Source organism: Protopterus annectens, chromosome 17.part0 (genome assembly GCF_019279795.1).
Source record: "Protopterus annectens isolate FY-2018-M chromosome 17.part0, PAN1.0, whole genome shotgun sequence".
NCBI lineage: Eukaryota > Metazoa > Chordata > Ceratodontiformes > Protopteridae > Protopterus > Protopterus annectens.
The window spans coordinates 739,329,434-739,353,887 of NC_056751.1; the positions used below are offsets into that span (position 1 = coordinate 739,329,434).

The following is a 24,454-nucleotide window of genomic DNA, read 5'->3' on the forward strand; positions in this document are numbered from 1 at the left end:
GTCTCCCCCAGCCCACGGCCACGGTAACCACAAAGGCTTCCCTGTTGGGGGGGGGGCATTTCCAGGGAAGGATGGTCCAAGGCACTTGGTCCCCCATAGAGGCCAATTTGCACATAAATGTCCTGGAATTGAGGGCAATTCTCTTAATGTTGCAAGTGTTCCACACATCCCTTCCTTCCGGGACCATTGCAGTTCAATCGGACAACATGTCAGTTGTCTGGTACATCAACAAACAAGGCGGTACTAGGTCTTACCCCCTGTGTTGGGAAGCCATGAGGATATGGCATTGGGCGATGGCTTCCAACCACTTTCTCATAGCAACGCACATTCCTGAGAGCTCCAATCTCATTGCGGACAGTCTGAGCAGGAACATATTGATGCCTCACGAGTTGTCCCACAACCCAATTATAGCGGCTCAAATCTTCCATTGCTGGGGCAGGCCTTGCTCCAAGCTGTTTGCTTCACCCCTAAACAACAAATGCAGAAGCTACTTTGTCCTGATCCCCCCTCAGAGAGAGTCACTGAGGTATGCTCTGACACACAATTGGCCCCCGGGTTTACTGTACGCCTTTCCCCTCATCCCAAAATTTCTTCAGAAAGCTCAAAGGTTGAGAAGTAAAGTGATTCTCATTGTCTCTTATTGGCCCCGTCATTTCTGGTTCCTTTTTCTATGTCCTCACCTGATCCACAGCCCATGGATCCTGGATCAATCTCAAGAACTTCTGACTTTCCCTCAGGGATTGATTCACCCCAATCTCCACAGTCTCAAGCTCACAGCTTGGTTTCTCCATTTCCGATGATGGTCAGGCTACCTGATATTTCATCCCCTGTTCGCGAGATCCTCTTGGCTTTGCACAAACCACCTACTAGAAAAATTTATTTCAGCAAGTGGACTAGGTTCTCTATATGGGCCAAAGAACAAATCATGGATCCTTTATCTATGCCTATTCAGAAGATCCTAGAATATGTCAGTACCCTGTTACACGGTGGAGCTTCAGCATCAACGATTAAAGTGCATTTAGCAGCTATTGCAAATTTTCACAATGGAATCGACAATTCATCAGTTATGTCACACTGACTGTGCAAAACCTTCATGAAAGGAGTATTACATATTAAACCTCCTGTTAAGCCCCCTACAGAACCTTGGGACTTGACGTTGGTGCTTCAGTCGTTAACAAGTCCTCCTTTCGAGCCTTCTGATTCATGCAATATGAAATTTTTGTCCTGGAAAACCCTGCTCCTAGTAGCCCTTACCTCAGCGAGAAGAGTTTTGGAGTTGTAGGCCTTAAGTGTCAAGAGACCATATTTGATTTTCCACAAGGATAGAGTTTCTCTCAGTGCTAATCCCTCTTCTTTGCCCAAGGTTATTTCTGACTTCTCCATCAACCAGTCTATTGACCTACCTGTTTTCTTTCCCATCATTCAAATAAAGGGGAGTACCTTCTACATACCCTTGATGTTCATAGGCAACTTCGTTTTTACTTGGACAGGACAAAATCTCTTAGGAAGACAGATCAATTGTTCGTAGCATTTGCGGGACCCAGCCTGGGTAAGCCTGTTTCCAAAATTACCTTATCTTGTTGGCTCAGAAGCGCCACTACTTTTATCTACCAACAAACAAAATGTTTTTGCCTTCTAAAGTAAAAGCTCATTCAACTAGATCAATAGCAACCTCTGTGGCTTTTCATTCCAGAGCCTGTATGGACGATATCTGTGCAGCAGCCACATGGGCAAGTCCTCATACCTTTATTACTCATTACAAATTGGATTTGGCCTCCAGGAGGAGAGCATCCTTTGGTTCTGTGGTGCTCAGGAATATCCTTCCTTAGGGTCACCCAGGACTAAAAGTAGCTGGGGACTCTGTCCTAACAGTAAGGAATGAATGAAGATTTACATCATCAGATAAAGAAGTTATGTCTTACCATAACGTTCCATCTGTGTTGTAGATCTTCATTCATTCATTACTTCCTGCCCTCCTTCCCCCTGCCTAGACTCCTGGTGGACTTTGGATTACCTTATTACTTAGGGTATCTGCTCAGACAGTGCCTCCTCCTGTTATTATTATTATTAGTTTCCTTATAGTTTATGGGTGGGCAAACTCGATCTGAAGAGACTATGAGAGGGACATTGTGGGTAGGACTTAGCTGAGAATTTTTGGCTGGCTCGAGCTCGGTAACAGCCATGTCAGTTCCGAGGACAGAACCGAAGTCCTAACAGTAATGAATGAATGAAGATCTACAACACAGATGGAACGTTATGATAAAACATAACTTATTTTTTGCACATTTATCAAGACCAAATGACATTCTTATGTCATCTGAAAAAGTTTTGACTACTTCCAGTTGTGCTTTCAGTTCCTCATCTGATGAGCTATACATTTTAAAGTCATCGACAGAACGAAGATGAAGAAGTCTTTACTCTTTGTTGTTTTCTAGGAGTCAAATTACAACCATGTCCTAAGCTGTTAAGTAGACAGCTTAATGAGTTAAGGGCAAGGCAGAATAGCAGCAGTGACAGAGAGTCACCCTGGAATATCCCCCTTTTAATTTTTATCACTGGAATAATAATTTGTCCTTTATCATGGCTTAGTGGTTTGCCACTGTTTCATGGTCACTGTAATGTAATCGATCAGTGTAGGGTGTATCTTATACATTTTTAAGCACTCTTTTATCCATGAATGTGGAATGCTGTCAAATACTTTTTTTGTAGTCAATCCATGCCATAGTTAGATTCTTCCCCTTTTTACAGTTCTCCACTATGACTTTATTTAACAACAAATGATCCTTTGTTCCATATGAATTTCTTTTATTGCCCTTTTGTTCTGTTGCCATAATTGAGTTTTCTTCTAAATTACTATAAACTCTGTTGGCATCAATTCCAGTGTATAGTTTATACGTTGTCGGAAGACAAGTAATTGGCCTATAATTTTTAGGGTAGCTTGCAGGTTCACTCTTAAATAGGAGCATTGTTTTTCCTGTTGTTAGCCAAGTTGGTGTCTGTTGGGGTGCGCGTATAAATAGTTCTTATTCCTGACTAAATCTTCATGCAGAGAAGTTAATACTTTTAACCAGAAGGTTAGGTACTGCATCTGGGCCTGGGGTTTTCCAATTAGAGGATTTTCTAACTTTGTTTTAATCTCTCAGGCTGTTACTTCATCCCATTTCATAGCCTATACCTTTAAACTTCTTATTTTTTCTTTTACTTCTTCTGTCATTGTAGCATCTTTATGTTTCACATGATCTTCATAGATATTTCTCCAAAATGTAAATATAAAATGAAGTTCCTTTTCAGTTGGAACAAAAGCACTCAAAACTTTGTGTAATTAAAGACTCTTTTTTTTATTTTTTATGTGGGTTTAACAAGTACTTTGATCGTGGTTTTGGGTATTCTCCAAAATGTATCTATTTCTTCTTTATTTGGTAGTCTTTCAATTCCTTTTACCTCAGTTCCCAATTCTTTCTAAAAAAATTTTTGGGTCGTCAATAATTTGCTTATTTTGTACTTTTTCTTTATATTTATCTGCGCATCTTCTAAGTTTTTCCACCTGTGCTGAGATTTTTAGTTTATTTGCGATAATACATGATGGATCCTGATCTATTCTAATACTGCACATTGTTTTTATCATGTCTAGCTTTCTACGTATTTTTGTTGATCTGTTCCCCCTTCTGTACTCTTGTAATAGTGACACTTCTTGTCTTAACTGCTTTTAGTTATCTCTGTTTGATACTTCCATGATGGTATTCAATTTCTCCTCTTCCTTTCCCTCAGTACCCTGTGTTCTTTGGTAGAACTTTATCAGTTATTAATTTAGCTGTACATTAATATAGCCTGTTTACTTCTGTTATATCATATCATATGAATCTATATGGACAGTTCTAATTACTGTGTTGATTTATTTTGTCAAACGTCTGATTTTTTTGGATTTTATTGACCTTCTGCAGTCTATTTCTTTCATTGATCTTAATATGTTTATCTCTGTTAAATCAAGCAACTTTTCTCTTCGCTCACTTTCTTCTAAACTGAGGGCACTTTTTTGTTTTCCATTTCTTGTGGGCATTCTGTAGAAAGTTCTGTTACATCTTCCTGTAGTACATTCTCTTCAGTTTCTTCCTGTGCCACATGTTGCTGTCATATGGGAACTCACTGGCTATCACTCCCCAACATTGACTGCTTCAGAGTTTCCATAATTTTCTGTTTCTTCCCTTGCTGTCCAGCTTCAAGTGAACATTTATACTGGTTTCCTGTGGAAGGCTCCAGAATATCTTCATATGGCAGCTGACCAGTTGCTTCCTGTTCCACTGGTTTCCCCTTAATTTGGAGGTCCATTGCTCTATCCTGTTGTGGTGCTTTCTGAATTAGATTTTTTACACTGAATCCTTCTCTTCAGCGGTACTCCATAGCCTCAGTTACTATTTCTTTAATTTCTCCATTACTAATCTCCTTTTCTACTTCTCCTCTTAGTCTTCTTATTTTTTGTGTTCTAAAGTTTTCCATGTTGGGATTCCTTTGTCTGTATTACTCTTCAAATATCTATGGTGCTGCTGTTTTTGTATCGATTAGTTTTGCTTTCTCATTTGCATAGATATTACACCACATTAAATCTTTCTTTCCCATGTCCATATTTCTTCTTCATATGTCTCCTGAGCTTCCTATTTCTCCTTACTCTGGGGACTTGTTCCATCATGCTGTGATTTAATATGTGTTTGACTTTCTACACCAAATCCTTCACTTCACAGGCACTCCATAACCTCAGGTTATTCTTTTTAACTTCTACTTTACTAATTTTTTCTACATTCACTCTTTGTGATATTTTTTTATTGTGAAATTGTCCATGTCTGGAAGCCTTTGCCTATATTTCTCTTCAAATATCTTTGGGGCTGCCTTCTTTATGTTGATTAATTTGGCTTTTTCATTTGCATAAATATTGCACCATATCAAATCTTTTTTTCTCATGTCCATATTTCTTTTTTGTAGTTTTCAGAAATATCTAGGTTTTGTTGTTTATATTTTCACACTTCCTCAGATGCTTCTTTTTCCAAACAGATGAAAGTGTCTTGGTCTATATACTGTTTTTCAAAAATCTGTTGTATTAATGAATGCACCTTTTTATTTGAAGGTTCTGATGGTTTTTCAGGTGGAGGTATTTTTTGTTCCTCTAATTTCTCTTAATCTTTTTGTATATCTTGGGTCTGGCAATTCTGGGCTTTTTGCATAATAGTAACAACAGATTATTTCTTTATCCTCGGTAGTCCGCTCTATCATTTTTATGGCTCTTCTTTGGCCTGTCAGTTTTTGTGATTTTTGTAGACTGTTACTTCCTTCTACAAAGGGGGGGGGGGCATCCTCCTCTTGGGCCTGGCCCCATTTTAGGAATGTTTACGTATTTTGAGGATTCTGCACTGTCATTGTTTTCCAGTCTTGGCACCAGTGGGCCTACCAGGATTGGGCACTTTTTTGTCCTGGGTCTTGTACATCCAGCTATCTTTTTTTTTTTCATTTTCGAACTACATGATATATTCTATATAAATACAGTCTATGTATCAGTGTCGTCTTGGTGAAATTTTATAAAAAAAAAAAAAACAGGGTCCACCTAGTGAAGGTACTCACCAAGACTTGAGGATGAATTCAATTTCAGCACTACTACGCTCCTTTGCTTGTTGACTTGTCTTTATTCAGACCTTCTCCCTTTAGAGAGCAACTTGTTGATTTCCTAGATTATTCCACTATAAAGATATAACTCATTAAGTAATGTGGTACCAAGCGGTACACTACTTTATTCTTGTTTTTTGGCAGAAAACATTTTTATTAAATTGCATTTAATTTGTTTTCATTTGGTTCTGATGACTCTTAAATTCTGTACAAGTATTTAGTTTCTCAGGGGGTCTGTTTGTGACTGTTTTTGTCGCTTGAGTAGTTATGTGCTGATCATGTCACTTGGAAGGTAATAATAAGTTCAGTTACACTGTTGCATTGTTTATCTGCTCAGTTATTTGGAGAAACAGACTTTTCTTCATCTATCTAACAACTCTTAGGTGACGGTTTCTCTTCTCTTTTGTTTTATTCATAGAGCTCTTTTTGACAGAATCTTCTCATTTGAGAATCCTACGAGTTCTGGACCAAATTTTCTACCAACGTATGAAGAAAGAGAACTTCCTTAGTCGGGATGAATTGACACTGCTGTTCCCTAATCTTCGTGAAGTCATTGAAGCTCACAGTAAGGAAATGACCTACTAGTTCAGGGGAAGGATTGAGAGTGACATAGAGAGAGAAAGGACGGCATAAGCTGTGTAACATGATGTGCATGTTTTGGGTGTGTGATTAGTGGACCTTGTTTCATTTGATTGTTGGGGCGTGAGCTGTGTAACATGATGTGCATGTTTTGGGTGTGTGATTAGTGGACCTTGTGTCATTTGATTGTTGGGGCGTGAGCTGTGTAACATGATGTGCATGTTTTGGGTGTGTGATGAATGGACCTTGTGTCATTTGATTGGTGGGGCCATAGCTGTGTAACATGATGTGCATGTTTTGGGTGTGTGTTTAATGGACCTTGTGTCATTTGATTGGTGGGGCCTGAGCTGTGTAACATGATGTGCATGTTTTGGGTGTGTGATTAGTGGACCTTGTGTCATTTGATTGGTGGGGCCTGAGCTGTGTAACATGATGTGCATGTTTTGGGTGTGTGATTAGTGGACCTTGTGTCATTTGATTGGTGGGGCCTGAGCTGTGTAACATGATGTGCATGTTTTGGGTGTGTGATGAATGGACCTTGTGTCATTTGATTGTTGGGGCGTGAGCTGTGTAACATGATGTGCATGTTTTGGGTATGTGATGAATGGACCTTGTGTCATTTGATTGGCGGGGCCATAGCTGTGTAACATGATGTGCATGTTTTGGGTGTGTGATGAATGGACCTTGTGTCATTTGATTGGTGGGGCCATAGCTGTGTAACATGATGTGCATGTTTTGGGTGTGTGATGAATGGACCTTGTGTCATTTGATTGGTGGGGCCATAGCTGTGTAACATGATGTGCATGTTTTGGGTGTGTGATTAGTGGACCTTGTGTCATTTGATTGTTGGGGCGTGAGCTGTGTAACATGATGTGCATGTTTTGGGTGTGTGATTAGTGGACCTTGTGTCATTTGATTGGTGGGGCGTGAGCTGTGTAACATGATGTGCATGTTTTGGGTGTGTGATTAATGGACCTTGTGTCATTTGATTGTTGGGGCGTGAGCTGTGTAACATGATGTGCATGTTTTCGGTGTGTGATGAATGGACCTTGTGTCATTTGATTGGTGGGGCCATAGCTGTGTAACATGATGTGCATGTTTTGGGTGTGTGCTTGACAGCCCTAGTGTGATTTGATTGGGGGGGGGGCATGAGCTGTGTAGTATGATGCACATGTTTTGCGTGTGTGTTTGACAGACCTAGTGTGATTTGATTGGTGGAGGGGGGCATGAGCTGTGTAGTATGATGCGCATGTTTTGGGTGTGTGATTAATGGACCTTGTGTCATTTGATTGGTGGGGCCTGAGTTGTGTAACATAATGTGCATGTTTTGGGTGTGTGATTAATGGACCTTGTGTCATTTGATTGGTGGGGCCTGAGCTGTGTAACATGATGTGGATGTTTTTGGTGTGTGATTAATGGACCTTGTGTCATTTGATTGGTGGGGCCTGAGCTGTGTAACATGATGTGCATGTTTTCGGTGTGTGATGAATGGACGTTGTGTCATTTGATTGGTGGGGCCTGATGTGCATGTTTTCGGTGTGTGATTAATGGACCTTGTTTCATTTGATTGGTGGGGCCTGAGCTGTGTAACATGATGTGCATGTTTTGGGTGTGTGCTTGACAGACCTAGTGTGATTTGATTGGGGGGGAGGGGGGGCATGAGCTGTGTAGCGTGATCCGCATGTTTTCGGTGAGCTTGACAGACCTAGTGTGATTTGATTGGTGGAGAGCGGCATGAACTGTGTAGAGTGTTGCACATGTTTTGGGTGTGTGCTTGACAGACCTAGTGTGATTTGATTGGTGGAGGGGGGCATGAGCTGTGTAGTATGATGCGCATGTTTTGCGTGTGTGTTTGACAGACCTAATGTGATTTGATTGGGGGGGGGCATGAGTTGTGTAGCATGTTGTGCATTTTTTGGGGGTGTGTTTGACAGACCTTGTGTGATTAGTCAGTTACTCACATAAGAGTATACTGTGCATTATCAGAACACTTATAGCTTCAGTTTTTGACAGAGCAGCAGGGTATTTGTGGGAATTTTATTTTTCTGTTGAGAATTTTGTCCTTAGTAATAAGCATTTGTCTTATGTTCTGAAATTGTTATTAACCTGTATGTGTGCTTGTTTCATTAATTCATTTTTTTACCTTAGTTTCTCAGAGGTTCCCTGTCAGTATACCATAGCAGTGAGAAACATTCTTTTAGTTACAATTTATCATGTCATTGTGCCTGGGCAGTCACCTTCTTTTAGCTGCTGAGAAGACGCAAAAGTTAAGTGGGTTATTTGTTAAGCATGTTATATGCCTTCAGTGTAGTGTATTGAGCATTAAGCAAGCTCTCAGCAGATGTGAGTTCGTTTTCTAGATTTGGTTTCAGGTTGTAAGTATAGAACACATGTCACTGTATCATTTCCAGTTTTGCCAGTGTCACAATGTCATGATCAGAACTGTCAAATATCCAGTGAAAGTGAATTTGAGTGTTAAGGTTGTCATTTTATGAGTGCATGATCTTTTAGGTGTTAGTTGGGTAGAAAAGAAATGGAAGTGAAATGACAGAGAAGTGGATTTGGATTTTTATTTTATTTATTTATTGACATTTGATTACCAGGAAAGTCCGACTGGGTAAAAACCCATTGTCAGCAGAGGCCCATGGAGAAAAGCTCCAAATTATTAAAAGAAAATTTAAACAATAATGTCAAAGTCTTCAAAAAATAAAACATCTGCAGTTTAAATAATTGTAACACACTAGACATAATATAAAAAACATTGGTTAAGAATCAATACAAGGTATATAACAGTAATTTAATATACAGAGAAATTTTAGACAGTTTGTAGAGAAATTAAAGATAAGTTAGTCTAATACAAATAGGAACTGCAATAATGAACTGAAGGAAAAACAGACTTATGGTATATTTAGAGAGAAAGTCAGAGAAGAGAATTAAATAGCAGTAAGGAAGTAGGTGAAGAGAATAAGGAGGTATAAGGAGTAAAAAGGTGTTTGTTCACATTTAGGGATACTACAGTACAATGAAAAAGTATTTGTCCCCTTCTTGATTTCTTATTTTTTGCATGTTTGTTGCACTTAAATGTTTCAGATCATCAAGCAAATGTAAATATTAGACAAAGGTAACCCAAGTAAACACAAAATGCAGTTTTTAACTGATTATTTTATTTATTAAGGGAAAAAAACTATCCAAACCTACATGGCCCTATGTGAAAAAGTAATTGCCCCCTAAACCTAATAACGGGGGGGGGGGCTGAATGGCTAACTGAAAGCAGCAGTATTTTAGTGCTCCATATAACTAGTTAAATAAGACAGGAAAAAATATTAGTTTTTTTTCTTCAAAGTATAAAATCTTATAGATAAAGGACTGATTTACATAATTAGAAACTTTGGTGAAGTTTTACAAATAATTTCCTGTCAAAAAGCTTGGAGATATATTCACTTGTTAAAATGAGCAACTCAATGAATTCTCACCAGGATGCTTTCTTAAAGAAGGAACTACAACAGATGGCGTCTACCCTGCAGGAATTGTCTTTGAAGATGGATGATTTTAAAGAGAACCTAGAAAATCTTAAAACAAGAAGTCAGAAACAGGCCAACACCCTCAAGGAAATGCTACAACAACACCAGACAAGGATAACAGGAATAGAGGTTTCCCTAAATGACTTAGAAAGCAGACTTAAGGAAGAGGAAACACAGAAAGAACTGCTTCTTAAACAAAACACTTGCTTGGTTAATAAAGTAGATGACTTGGAAAATAGGGAGAGGAGAAATAACATCAGGATTTTCGGATTACCTGAAAACACAGAAGGTGAGGATATTATTTCCTTTTTATCAAGCTGGATCCCCAACTTTTTAAATTTAAAAGAAGGACTTTCCTTTGGCATTGAGAGGAGACACAGAGCTCTTGGGAAACCCGCCACTAACTCAAACTCTCCTCCTAGGTAATTAACAAATTTCTTTCATATTTGGACAAGGAACTGATTTTAAGATCTGCTTGGAGGAGGGCGCCTCTAAAATATAAACAGAGCCTAATAAGATTTGATAATGACTATTCATCTAGAATAATGTAACCAAGGAAAAAAGTGTGGCCAATGATAAAGTTTCTGAAACAAAATAACATCAAGGCACAACTTGTGTATCCAGCTAAGATACGAATACTGTATTGACTTAGAGGAAGCCTCTTCATTTATTAAAACTAATAATATGATTACTTTACCAGAAGATATGGATGGGATGTCACCTTCTCTCAAGAGAACAAAAGAAACAAATGTCTGGACAGACGTCAAAAAGAAGAAGCAAAAGACTGATACTGTGACAGCCAAATCTGTCAAAGCATCTATTATGATATGAATTGTTTTAGCATTACTTTAAAGGACCAGTTTTACTGCTTGGAATTTTAAAACAAAGGTAACTAACTACTGGAATCTTTATCTATATTTTTTGAAAATAGATGACACATGAGAGTTTTCACATTACCTCAGGTATGTAAAACAGGGTACTTTTCTTTCACAGAAGGAAGGTTATATAGCACATAAAATATTTATACTGTAAATCAACATACATAGTATATGTGTATTCTCTCTTAATTTTCTCTTTTCTTTTTCTCTCCTCTCTCTTTTCTCATTATTTATTTTAACTGCATCTTGTCTCCCTTTCTAAATTCTCTCCTATTTACTATACTAATATAGTCTGTATATATTTAATAACTCACTATCTATACATAGATAAGTAATGGTCTAAAATCTATTTTTAAGGTAGACTAATTGTAATAGTGAACTTAATTGTTATTACAGTATTTATTAGATTAATGATAATCACTGTTATGCTTATTGGGATTGGGGACATGTTTGTGATTAACTCTGAAATGTTCCATTCATGTACATGTGTCCTTTGAATTATTTCCTTTTAATATTAACAAATATATATATAAAAAAGGAGGGAAAAATGTACTGTTGGTTAAGAGAAGTGAAGCTTTCTTCACATTCTATTTATGTTGCCATATCAACAGTAAACAATTGCTGCAGTTTCTAAGGACACTGTGAATCTGCGAAGTGCATTTAGCCTCGCAGATAAAAGAAGTTATGTACCTACCATAAGGTTCCATGTTAGTTGTCTTCATCTCGCCTTCTTTCTTGCTTGCTGGTTGGAATCGGAGCAGAGGATCGGCCATCTTCTATAGCTCGAGAGCTGTTTACTGGCTCATGGCTACCCCTTATCCCATGATGCCTAGCGATAGCTACTCAGATCTCGTTTGAAATAGCTAACCCCAGACATAGCCAGAGAATAAACCTGTCCAAACAAATAGGTTGAGCATACCTGTCATACTCTTTAAGTCAGTAGAGGAAACAAACCAGTGAACACTCAGCCAGTGAAACCAGAACTCCTCTTGGTCCAGTAGGACAGGGGGATGGAGGGTGGAACACAAGAAAGAAGGCAAGATAAAGACAACTAACATGGAACGTTATGGTAGGTACATAACTTCTTTATGTTAAGTTGTCTATCTCGCCTTCGTTCTTGCTGGTTGGGACAGCGTCGCTAGCACCTACAATCCTGGGCGGCTCATTGGAACAGACTCTTCAAAACAGTGGAACCAAAGCCAGCTCTGCTCCTGGAGACCATATCTAGCTTGTAATGAGAAGTAAAGGTATGAGGATTTGCTCACGTAGCAGCTGCACAGATAGAATCCATGGGCAACCTAGATTGGAAGGCTACAGAGGTGGCCAAGGCCCTAGTAGAATGACCTTTCGGTTTGATAGGTAACTCTTTGTTCCTTAATTGATAAATGAAAGTAATAGTGTGAGACAACCACCTGGATAAGGTCACCTTGGAAACTGGGAGACCCTGTTTGCCTAGAGCATAGGAAAGGAATAGTTGGTCTGACTTCCTTATTTCCTTAGTCCTGTGCAGGTTAAAACGCAATTGTCTATGAATGTCCAATTGGTGTAATTTGTACTCTGCCTTGTTGGTGTGGAAAGGGAAAAACACAGGAAGGTCTATAGATTGGTTTAAATTATTTTCTGAGCAGACTTTCGGAAGAAACGAAGGATTAGTCCTCAGAGCAACCCTATCCTTATGAAAAACCAAGTATGGAGGATGAACACATAGTGCCTGAAGTTCAGAGACATGTCTGGCTGAAGTAATAGCTACCAGAAAGAGTGTCTTCCAAGATGGAAACTGAATGGAGCCGGATGCTGCTGGTTCAAAGGGGGGCAGAGTTAAAGAGGTTAGTACCAAATTAAGGTCCCAAGGAGGAGGGGGATCTCTCACTGGAGGTCTAAGGAGAGTAGTCCCTTTTAAAAAAGCTTTACAGAGCTTATGAGACATACTGTTTGAATTTGACAACCCAACATGAAAATTAGAAATGGGCGCTAATTGAACCCTGATTGTAGCAGAAGCGGACACGGAATGAAAAAGTTATGCTAGGAATTCTAGAATTTCGTGGACTGGGGCTGAAATGGGATCTACGTTCCTAGCCTCTGCCCAACAAGAAATTAGTTTCCATTTACTAGCATAAGTTTTTCTAGTTGTGGACTTGTGAGAGGAGACATTGATCTCACGTACAGCCCAGGAAATGCTGGGAAGCCTGGCTAAGGTTGGATGTGGAGCAACCAAGCTGTGAGCTGGAGTGTTTGGAGAGATTGATGCAACCCACCTGATTGATGAATCAGTAGGTCTGGAATCGGATCCAGAGTCCAGGGCTGATTGAGAAGGTAATGGTGCAGGAACGGAAACCATATTTGTCGAGGCCAGTAGGGGGCAATGAGGATCATTTTGCAGCCCAACGATATTGCTTTCTGTATGAGTTTTGGAATCAGGGGAAACTGAGGAAAGGCATAAAGAAGTCCTTGAGGCCAGTCATGGACTAGAGCGTCTCTGGGTGAGTGACCTGGAAGCGGAAGAAAGGAGAAGTAGTTGCTGCATTTGCTGTTGAAGGGGGTGGCAAAAAGATCACAGCAAGGCTGTCCCCATTTGCGGAAGATAAGATCTGCAACTTCTTGATTCAGAGACCACTCGTGAGGCATGAGAATAGCTCTACTGAGCCTGTCCGCTATGATGTTGGACCTTCCAGGGATGTGCATCGCAATCAGAAAACGTTGGGAGGAAATCGCCCATTGCCAGAGTCTGAGTGCTTCTCGACACAGGGGGTAGGACCTGGTTCCGCCCTGCTTGTTGATGTACCACACCACTGACATGTTGTCCGTTTGAATTGCAATGGTCCCAGAAGGAAGAGAGTCCTGAAGGGCTTGCAACGCTAGGAGCACGGCTCTCATTTGTAGGACGTTTATGTGCAGATGGTACTTGTGAGGCTGCCAAGTGCCTTGGACTGTCCTTCCCTGATAATGTCCCCCTCACCCTATTAGGGAGGCGTCTGTGGTCACTGTGGCAACCGGAGGGGGCTGAATGAAGGGTCTGCCTTGAGTCACTAGTGGAGAGACCATCCACCAGGAAAGGTGCCTTTTGCATGCTTCTGTACTCATGATCATGTGAGACATGGGCAGCTGTTGGAAAGACCACTGTGTGAATAGAAGCCACTGAAGGATCCTCATGTGAAAGTGGGCCAGTGGAATTAGAAGAATTGCTGCTGCCATAGAACCCAGAGTTTGAAGGACGAACCTGACTTGGATTCTTTTGCTCTGCATTACAATTTGTACTTGCTGGCGAATTGTAGACACCCTTTCCGGTGGTAGCCTTGTGGACATGTTCCTTGTGTCTAAGTCTGCTCCTATATAGGTGATCAAAAAATCTGCCTTGTTGCCCTCTCAATCTAAATTTATTGTAATGCCTAGCTGGGAGCAGATTGTGATTGTGTAGTCCCTGGCTTGCAGAAGTTGATGCCTGGTAGTAGCAGTGAGGAGCCAGTCGTCTAGATGTGGAAACACCTGGAATCCTCGACGTCTCAGGTGAGCTGTGACCACTGCCATACATTTGGTGAACACCCTGGGGGCTGTGGTGAGACCAAAGGGCAGAGCTCTGAACTGGTAATGACTGACTCTCAGCTGGAAGCAAAGAAATCTCCTGGAGCGCCTGTCCATTTTGATATGGTAGTACGCATCCTGAAGATCTATCGAGCACATCCAATTGTCCTGACCCAAAAAGGGTAGAATGGACTGTAGCGTGATCATCCGAAACTTTGTTCTTTGAACAGACCTGTGTAGTCTGCTGAGATCCAGAATCGGTCTCCAGTCCCCTGTCTTTTTTGGTACCAAAAAGAACCTTGAGTAAGTTCCGGATCCGTGCTGGTCTGCCGGGACTTCCTGGATGACTCTTTTTTTCTAGCAGTTTTGAAACTTCTGTTACTGCTTGGTCCCTCAGATTGGGTGGAACATCTGGAAGGGATTTCCTTGATGGTAAGGGGGGTTGACAGAAGGGAATTTTGTAACCTCCAGATATAATGGACCGTACCCATCTGTCTTGCTTAAAATTTTGCCAGGCTTTTGGGTACAGTGAAGTCTTCCTCCGACTGCCTCCAGAGGCGGGCAGTCAGGCAACCGTTCAGGGATGCTGAAAAGGCTTATCAGAGAATGATTCTCTGTTGCCCTCGTTCTGCGGACCCCCTCTGCCACGAGGGCGGCGTCTGTTGTTATTGTTTCCCCCTTTGCCCCTGGAGGAAAAATCGCTACGTGTGTCAGGCGAGGCTCCGTGGAATTTTCGGAAACACATTTTACCACTCTTTTGACCCTTGGGGTATGGTCTAGAAGGAGTGGAAAAACAGACTCTCACAGCAGAGAGAGTCTTGCCTTCTTGCTCACATGTAGTCAAGGTGTTCTTCACCTGTGGTCCAAAAAGAAAGGAACTATCAAAGGGGGTGATGGTGAATGATGCTCTAAAGGGCTCCACAAAATTACACAGCCGCATCCATGCATGCCTCTTAGGGGCCACACCCGTACCTGCGGCTCTACTCGCACCATCGGCTGCATAGGAAATGAGCCTCATGGAGGAGTTGACTACAGAATTAAACGTCGCCAGCTGGGAAGCTACTTTAGCTTGACCCCCCTCAGCTGATGGATCTTGAAGGGTATCTCCATGCTCTTTAAGGAGATCCCTCTGAAGCCGGTTAAAATGGCATAAGTAGTTCAGTGACCTCATAGAAAAGGTCGCTGAAGCAAACATTCACTTCCTGTATCTGTCCATGGTCCTAGACTCCTTGTTAGGAGGATGGACAGAAGAAGAGGTCTCTGCTAACGCTTTTTTGGTGGCTGCTCCTACCACCATGGCATCAACAGGAACACCTTTGGTAAGGAACTGCTTATCATGGGGTGCTGTGATGAACTTGCCAGGTCTCCTCGGAGTTGGGTCCACTGTATCCGGAGCTGACCAAGCCTTTCGAGCCACCACTGCCATAAGTGAATCGAAAGGTGGAGAAACCCAGGAGGTGGAAGGTCGGGAACCGAAAGCATCCAGGAATACAGAGTCATCCTCGGTAGGGGCTATCGGATTCCAGTTCCCCCTCTGCTTAAGCATTTCTAGGATGTCCGAGAAGGAAACATCTTCAGAGGGGGATCTCGGGGACCCTTCTGATTCATCTAAGTCTGTATCAGAAGTGACAGACTCAGGGGAGTCAATGTGCTTCCTCTTGCACTTCTTCTTACGAGGGGGCTCCTCTGAATGGTCAGGGGAGGCCTCAGAATAAGAGGAAACACCCAGTGGGGTGCCCTGGAGTGCCGGTTCCCCACGCTTGGGGTCTGAAGGAGGAGCAGAGGTTGTCATAGGCACTACAGGGGACGGAGCCGGTGGGACTGATAGTGGAGCTGAGTCAGTGGCCAGCACACTCCTCATGACATCAAAGGCATCCCTGCCACGATGCAGAGAAGGCTTCGGTTCCGAGGAAATCGGAATCCTTCTCTGCACCGAGGGAGACCGCTCCAAGGCCGATGTAGGAGCCGAGCTACATAAAAAATATATATGTGTATGTTCTTATATAATTCATTTATCATTATTTATATACATACATTTGTTCCATATATATGCCATAGGTATGCAGACAAGTGGGTGCTTGTGCATATATATATATATATATATATATATATATATATATATATATATATTTGTATTTATATGCACACGTGTGGTCATGAGTATATATATATATATATATATATATATATATATATATATATATATATATGAAAACATAAAAATATAAGAATATAGAAATACGTATACAGATGTTTTAAGCACATGGGAGCATGAATTTATGAATTTTATAAATGTTTGTTTAGAATGTTTCAGTATATGAAATGTTGATTGTAATGTAACTTCATAATTGCATATAAATATATAGATTTTATATATATATGGATTATCATATATTATATTAATTACATATATATTTTAATTTGTGTATCCAATTTAATATATATCAGACCATAGAGATTTGTAAAATTGTTCACGTCAAAATGATCTATTTTTTCAGTCTCTTTTTGTTAGGCTGTATACGCCTTTAAAAAGTCATTTCAGGATTTGGCGCGCTTTTTGGAAATATAAAAAACAGTCTTAGAATTTTTAAATTGTTTTAGTTTCTGAAGAAGTCCTGTATTCAAACGGGACGAAAAACGTACTTTCATTATTAAGCGTTTAAAATAAGTATTAAAAACGGTGTTTTGCAAGTCCGGCCGTGTCATTTTTTCATAGGAGCCAAGCTCACCTGCGCCAAATCTCCGAGAGGAAGAATGGGGTCGGACAAGGGTCCAATGCCACTCGCCCCCTCGGAGCCGACGAGGGAGCCTCGGCACCCAGATCCCTCGACGGACGGCACCATCGAGGGGATCGGAGCCAACGACTGAACCGAAGGAGATAGAGTTATCGGAGCTGACATTTCCACTACTCGAACCCCAACGAACTCCGGCTCCAAACTCAATGGAGTCGGAGGAGGAACATCGATAGAAGTAGATGGAGCCGACACCTGTTGAGGAGGACTGGACAACATCTTGGCAAGTGCCTGCGACTTTAGGAACCTACTGACCACTCTCTCCACATCGTGATCCGACAGCCTAGAGAATCGAGAGGAGTGAGAAGATCTGTGACTGTGCTTGCTCTAAAGCAGGGGAGACCGAGGAGCCAAATGTATTGATTCCAAGGAAGGGGACCTCAGACTCTTGTGGCTCCGCGAAGGCTCCGAAGTTTCTGATGGAGCCAACAGGGAGATAGTCTTATCTGTGCCAGCCAGGACCGAAGTAGAAGGTAGAGTCTGAACCAAAGACGGCTTCGAACTTGGAGCCGACGGCTTTTTAGATTTAGGGGATTTCACAGGCTGAGAGGTCTTGGCCGGTGAATCCTGGGGCTTTAAAAGACCCCTAAGAATAAGCTTATTCTTACGCTCCTGCAGAACTCTTGGGCTAAATGCATGGCAGATAGAACAAGAGTCCTGCAGGTGCACGGCGCCTAAATAATAGACGCAAGAAGTGTGCCCATCTGTCAGAGACATTTTCTGACATCATGAGTCACACTTCTTGAACCCAGACACTTTGGATTCCTTTAACATCCTGGAAAAAGGAAACAAAAAATGCATCAATGGCTATAAAAGCAAAATACAGTCTACACAAAAACGCACTATATTAGCAGACTAAAGCTAAAGGGTTTTTTTATTTTTTTATTTTTTTAATAGGGAAGCCTCTAACTTAAATGGCTGGCCTATGAAAGAAAGGAAGAAGGAAAGCCTCTAACCTAAACGGCTAACCTGACAAGAAGAGGATAAGGGGGGAGGGGGAGAACTCTCTAAGTTAAACGAGTTCTACAAGGAAGGGAAGGAATGCTACAATTAAACACTAACAGAAAAAAACAAGACTAAAAGTTAACAATACACCTGAAAAAGGACTATTTCTAAAGTAAGAATGTTCTATAAAAACTTTATACCATACTGAGCCAGAAAAACGACACCTCGCAGCTGAAGCGGCAAACGAGATCTGGGTAGCTATCGCTAGACATCGTAGCTTCGAGCCAGTAAACAGCTCTCGAGCTATAGAAGATGGCCGAGTCAGAGCCGAGGATCGGCTCCGATCCCAACCAGCAAGAACGAAGGCGAGATAGACAACTTAACATCAAATAATAAAAAAAGTATTGCTGTTTAGTTATTAAAATGAAAAACAACCTAAGCAAGGTAAAATAAATACATAATAGGACTCTTTGTAAATATTTTATGATGTATCCTCATAGGATTACATATTCCTGGAAACGCAACTGAAATGTTCCCAAACTATATGTGCACTTAAATGTAGCTCCTTGATTAAAAAGTGTTACTCATTTTAACAGGCTGATTCCACAGGCTGTCTGCACTGTAAAAGTTACATTTTATATGTTACTTGAAATTGTCAGTCTCTAGTCTAGAGCACATGAAAAGATACATATTACTTTTTGCAACATGTTATGTTTGCAGTTACCTTATACTCTGTACAAACTCACTTGGTAACTGATAGCTATTCATTTAAAATATCAGTTTTAATATTAAATGTACCCTTGAAATGCTTTTGACAAAATATAATCTGAACTGTAAAATGAATGACTTGAAAGAAGTGAAGTAATGCATAGATTTCAAAGACAGTTCTTGACACTACAGTAAAAGTAAAAGTATATATTCACAAGGAATTATTGAAATGTTTTAGTCTTCCAGTTAGAATAGCTTACTGTCAACATTTTGTGATATCAGAAAGTTTGAAGAACTAAGAAATTAGTATTCTTTGTCTTTATAATGATTATTAGACAGATATTAGACTCTGCTTTGTTTAATGAATTGTGACATATGTTATGAGGAAAAGTGGACTCAATTGCTCACATTGGACTACGCATTCTTGGAAACTCAACTGAAGTGTCCCCAAATTACTTGTGAATTTAAATGAAACTGCCTGATTAATAAGCATAATTTACTTTAACAACCTGAATCAATAAGCTGTCTTCTCTATGTATGCTACATTATATATGTCACTTGCATATGACAGTCTCTAGAGCACACGAAAAAATACATATTATTTTTGTAACATGCTATATTTGCACTAACCATACATTTTAAACTAACTCAATTGGCAACTGGCAAGTTATTTATTTGAAACATCAGTCTAAATATTAATTGTGCCCTTGAAATATTGTTGCCGTTTTGACAAAACAAAACCTGAATTGAAAAAGGAATGATTTGAAGAAGTGGAGTATTGTACAGATTTCAAAGACAGCTATTGACACTACAATATAAGTAGAAATGTATACATGCAAAGAAAAATTGAAATGCTTTATACTTTTAGTTAAAGTAGCTTATTGTTAACTTTTTGCTTTATCAGACAATTTAAAGAGCTAGGAAATTATTTCTAATTTGTCTTTATAATGTTTATTAAAGTGATGCTAGTCACTGACTTGTTTAATGGATTGCGAGTCATGTACAAGACGGACTGCTGAATGTTATTTCTGTTTACCTACATTTGCTGAATTTCTTTTATTAGTACTGATTTAAAATAAGTGAAAGAAAGGGAAGGGAAATATCTGTTTTTGGTCAAGGGAGGAGAGGCTTAAGAGTATTCTAACTGCCCCGAGAACTCTCTAAGATGCTCTAAATACTGTTTGATTAATACTTACCTAAGGTAAGTCTTGATTACCGTATAGGTAACTTCACATTCATTCTAGACCTGATGTGATTACCCATTCTGGAAGCAGGACGTGCCCTATGCAGGATGGGAATTGTCAGGGTAATCATAGTTCATTCTCAGACTCTGCTTTGTAAATCTATAAATATGTAAAAGCACTGCACACTAGAATGTAGGGCGCCTGTACTCAGAGTCAGGATACCACTGATATGCCATGTCTTTTCATAATTGTAAGTTGAAGTTGGTGAACTGAAGAGTGGGAAAGTAAAGGAAGACAGTGCACCTACAGTAAATTCATATTTCATTGGTAATCACTCATTGTCTCCTGCAGAGTCCTTTTAGTCAAATTATTGTAGTAATGGTGCTGCGGTAGCGTCGTCGCCTCACAGTAAGATGCTGTCCGGTTCGATTCTCAGCTAGAGCGTCTTCTGCGTGGAGACATGCGTGAATGGGCATACCTTTGTTGAAGGTTGTGCGTCAGGGCTGGTAACTCGGCACGTAAAAATCAATTGCCAATCATTAGCGGACCGGAGTTCCGCTGTAGCGACCCCTAACCGGGAAAAAGCCGAAAGACACAAATAAATTGTAGTAATACTCTATATTTGTTGTTGGCCTGTTTAGTGTATGCTCCTCTGTTGCATTTAATTTATCCAAAATGACATATCTGACATGTTTGGGATCTCTTAAGGGTAACTAATTATTGGATATTTTCTAAGTCAACATAATAATTATTTACACTTATAACATTCCATCCTGATATATAAAATACTATCGAACAATAATAGAATAATATAGAATTTCATATCTTTTTTAAGAAAATAATCCATATAATAATTTAACATATGGAGCTCAGTTGATATTGTTGGTTAAAGGTATGAGTGATCATCCAATAGCTCTATCTTTATCTGTTGGATTAGGAATGACTTTCATTCCATGTTTAATGGGAAATTCATATTTACTTGTATTTGATACGTTAGAATTAATGTTTTATAGAAGTACTTTTTTAAAGCCTGACCAGAATTTTACCCTACTTGTATTTAAAGAAGAAAGAACATTAAATTACACTCCTAAGTTTACACACACAAAAATAACATTCACTGTTATCAGAGAATATGGTATAACTACTATAATTAAAATAAAAAAAGAAGCAAAATGTTTCTTCCAACAACAACTTCTAATGGATTTAACATTCTTATCATTAAATACTAATGGCGTAAATAATGCAAATAAAAGATCAGACTTACTAAAATATTTAAATCTAAATAAGGCACAAGTAGTATTCTCAAGGAAATGCATTTTAAGACTAGTGATAGCTTTATTTGGAACCCTAAGGACTATACAGTCTTAGCTCAAGCCTACTACAGAACAAAGACAAAAGGAGTATCAATTCTCTGGAAGAAAAACATAATCACTCCAAAAGTTATTTATAAATATGAAGACAAAGAAGGTTTACTAGCATTTGCTATAATTAAATTTAATAACAGAATATGGACCTTAGCTAATCTATATTGGTTCCTAGGAATTGGAGCAGGAACAGTTAAAAAACACCTAGATTTTATTTCCAAAAATTATAAAGGAAATCTTATACTGGGAGGAGACTAATTGTACCTTAGAAGCTTATGAATCCACCAAGAAGTCTTTTCGCATAGCAACTATTTCCAAATCCTTAAAAAGATGGATTGATTCATTTCATTTAATAGACACTTTTAAAGTAAAAGATGATAAATCCTTACTATTTTCCCATAAAGACCATAGATTTGGAACACAAACCAGAATAGACAAATTATTCGTAGTTCAAGATTTACAAACAAAAATCCACAACTTTTCAATAGTTCCATGCCCCTTGTCAGATCATAACTCTCTGATAATGAAGCTCCAAATAGAGTTTAAATCTTTAATCCTCTCAACTAGAATTCCATTATATATCACAAAAATTAAAGAATTCAGACCCTGGATGTTGCCAGAACTACAATTATTTCTTGAAATTAATAATGCAACAGAAATCAGTAGAGTCATGGTTTGGGACTCATTAAAAGCATATTTATTTGGTAAGACCCTTAGCTGGTACAAAAACAAAGTTAGAGAATGGGAATCTGAATCATTAGACTTGCAAACCAGACTCTTGACAGCAAAATCTAAAAAAAAAATCAGAATTGTCCAGAAGTAAAAAAAGAAATAGAGGAATTAAATAAAAAATATAATGAAATTCTAACACACAAACTTGTCTAGCCTTGGAGAAATTAAAAATAAACTCATTAGCCACCTCCCCCAGATGTCTACATAACTTATTTACAATAATTAAAATACAATCTAAAGCAAGTAACATTAGTAGTATATATCATGAAAGGAAAGGGAAAAAAGTATCAGATATAGGAGACATCCTTGAAGCATTTCAGTTCCATTATATGGGACACTTCAAAAAAGAAGATTTAGATACTAACCAAATAAACTTAGATACAAACCTTATCAATATAAAAGAAATTCCTGAAAACTTAAAAGTAGACCTACAAAAACATATATCCTGCAAAGAAATTGTTGACGAGATAAAAGAAAGTAAATCTAACAAAGCTCCAGGGATAGATGGTATAATAATGGAAATTTACAAACTCTTCCCTTCAACAGTAAACTCCCTTTTTCATAAAACTTGCTAGAAGTCCAGTCAGAAGCAAAAATACCACCCTCATGGAAATATTCTCTCATAACACCAATTCTAAAAGATGATAAACCATCAGGCCTTTGCACCTCATACAGACCTATATCATTACTGAATAATGATTACAAAATATTCATGTCAATCCTAGCTAACAGAATGAAAATCCCACTTTCAAAGGCAATTAATAATGATCAAACTGGATTTTTATATAACAGGCACACACATGATAATATTAAAAGGATACTTACTCTTATAGATTATGTGAATAAAGAAGATAGAGAAACACTTGTAATTGGATTAGACATAGAAAAAGCCTTTGATTCTCTCAACTGGGAATATCTATTTAAAACTTTAGCATTATTTGAATTTCCTCCTCCCTTCATCTTATTACTAAAAAAAATATATTAATAATTTAGCCTACATTAAATTAGGTCCTTTCACCTCAGAATCTATCCATATAACAAAAGGTACTAAACAAGGATGCCCCCTTTCTTCTATTTTATTTGCTTTGGCTATAGAAATACTTGCAGAAGTAATGCACAATAATCCAAGAATAAAAGGAATAAAAGTCTATGACCAGTACATATCTAAAATAATGATTTTTGCTGATGATATTTTATTAACCCTATCAAACTCCAGAGCGTCATTAGGAGAGCTAGAAGAAGTAATGGAGAAATTTTATAAGATTTCAGGTCTACACTTTAATAGATCAAAATCAAAATTTCTATTTTTAAATAAGAAAAAAGAACTACAAGTAAATAAATCCATCATAGGAAAGCAAGAACTTGCGCTAAATTATTTAAGAATAGTGTTATGCAAAAATATAAACAAAACAATATTAATAAATTATGAAAACATTATTGAAACAATAAAAATATATATAGAAAAGTGGATCAAAATTATATTAACTTTTGAAGACAGATTGCAATTAATAAAAATGGTCTTATTGCCAAAAATACTATATGTAGCATTAGCAATACAGTTAATTTCTGAAAGATGTGTTCTTAAAGAAATAAAGTCATGTTTAATAAAATTTTTATGGTATCCCAAAAAGAATAGAGTAGCTCTAACTCATCACATTAGACCTTGGAAACAAGGAGGATTGAACTTCCCAGAAATAGAAACATATATAAAAGCATCTGTGCTTAAAGCTAGAATAGACTGGATAAACCCAAATTATTTTGCCAACTGGAAAGAATTAACAATGGCTATATTAACAAATTAATTTAATCTGTTAAAAAAATTTTAATAGTAGACAAATCAAACAAACCCTGGTACATACTATGCATAAGTATACAATAATATACAAAACCTTCTAAAACCACACTGATTAATCATTACATCAATTCCTTTAGGAAACTTATCAATGTAAACATAGATCTAAAACTTTGGTTTGACCTTTTAACCCCATTTACCATCACTATGAACTTTCCACACAAAATATATAGGGAAACAATAACCTCCTGGGAACAAAATGGATTCTTATGCTGGTTTCAATGTGTAAATAAATTAAATGTTTTAGATATACATATGATAAAAACTGGTTGCAATATTCCAACACAGGACTGGTTAAGCTTACAAAGTACACTTAAGATTTATGCAGATTAATTAATAATTTCTCGTTTAAAGATATTCAAAATCTAATAAGTTTTCTGTATGAATTTATATATAATAGTTGTGAAAAGAAAAATTCCATTTGAAATCTATATAAAGAGTCAATAACATATAAAACAATTCCCAAACCATCATTCTGGCAGTTCTTAACAAAAGGTCAGTCATTGCAGTTAACAGAAGAAATTGCAACTAACATCTTACTATCAGTTAATTGCACCTCTAACATACAGTACTTGAAAATTTTAACTGGAAATACTTACATAGAACATTTTAACACCAGATGGAATTAAAAAGATTGGTACTGTTACAAATAGTTTTTGCTGGAGGTGTGGAAAGTCAAATAAAGCAGACTGGATTCATATTTTTTATGAATGCAATAAAATTAAATCATT

General features: G+C 38.4%; 1 protein-coding gene across 7 annotated transcripts in view; it reads left to right on the top strand.

Moving 5' to 3' along the window:
* ARHGEF11 (Rho guanine nucleotide exchange factor 11) overlaps nt 1-24,454 on the top strand; it is a 4,318,379-nt gene that overhangs the window by 3,188,027 nt on the left and 1,105,898 nt on the right. For all 7 annotated transcript variants that reach the window (XM_044059024.1, XM_044059020.1, XM_044059026.1 and 4 more), the window contains one exon: nt 6,068-6,214. In XM_044059024.1, coding sequence (XP_043914959.1) covers nt 6,068-6,214 — 147 coding nt within the window. The remainder of the gene's footprint in view (nt 1-6,067; nt 6,215-24,454) is intronic.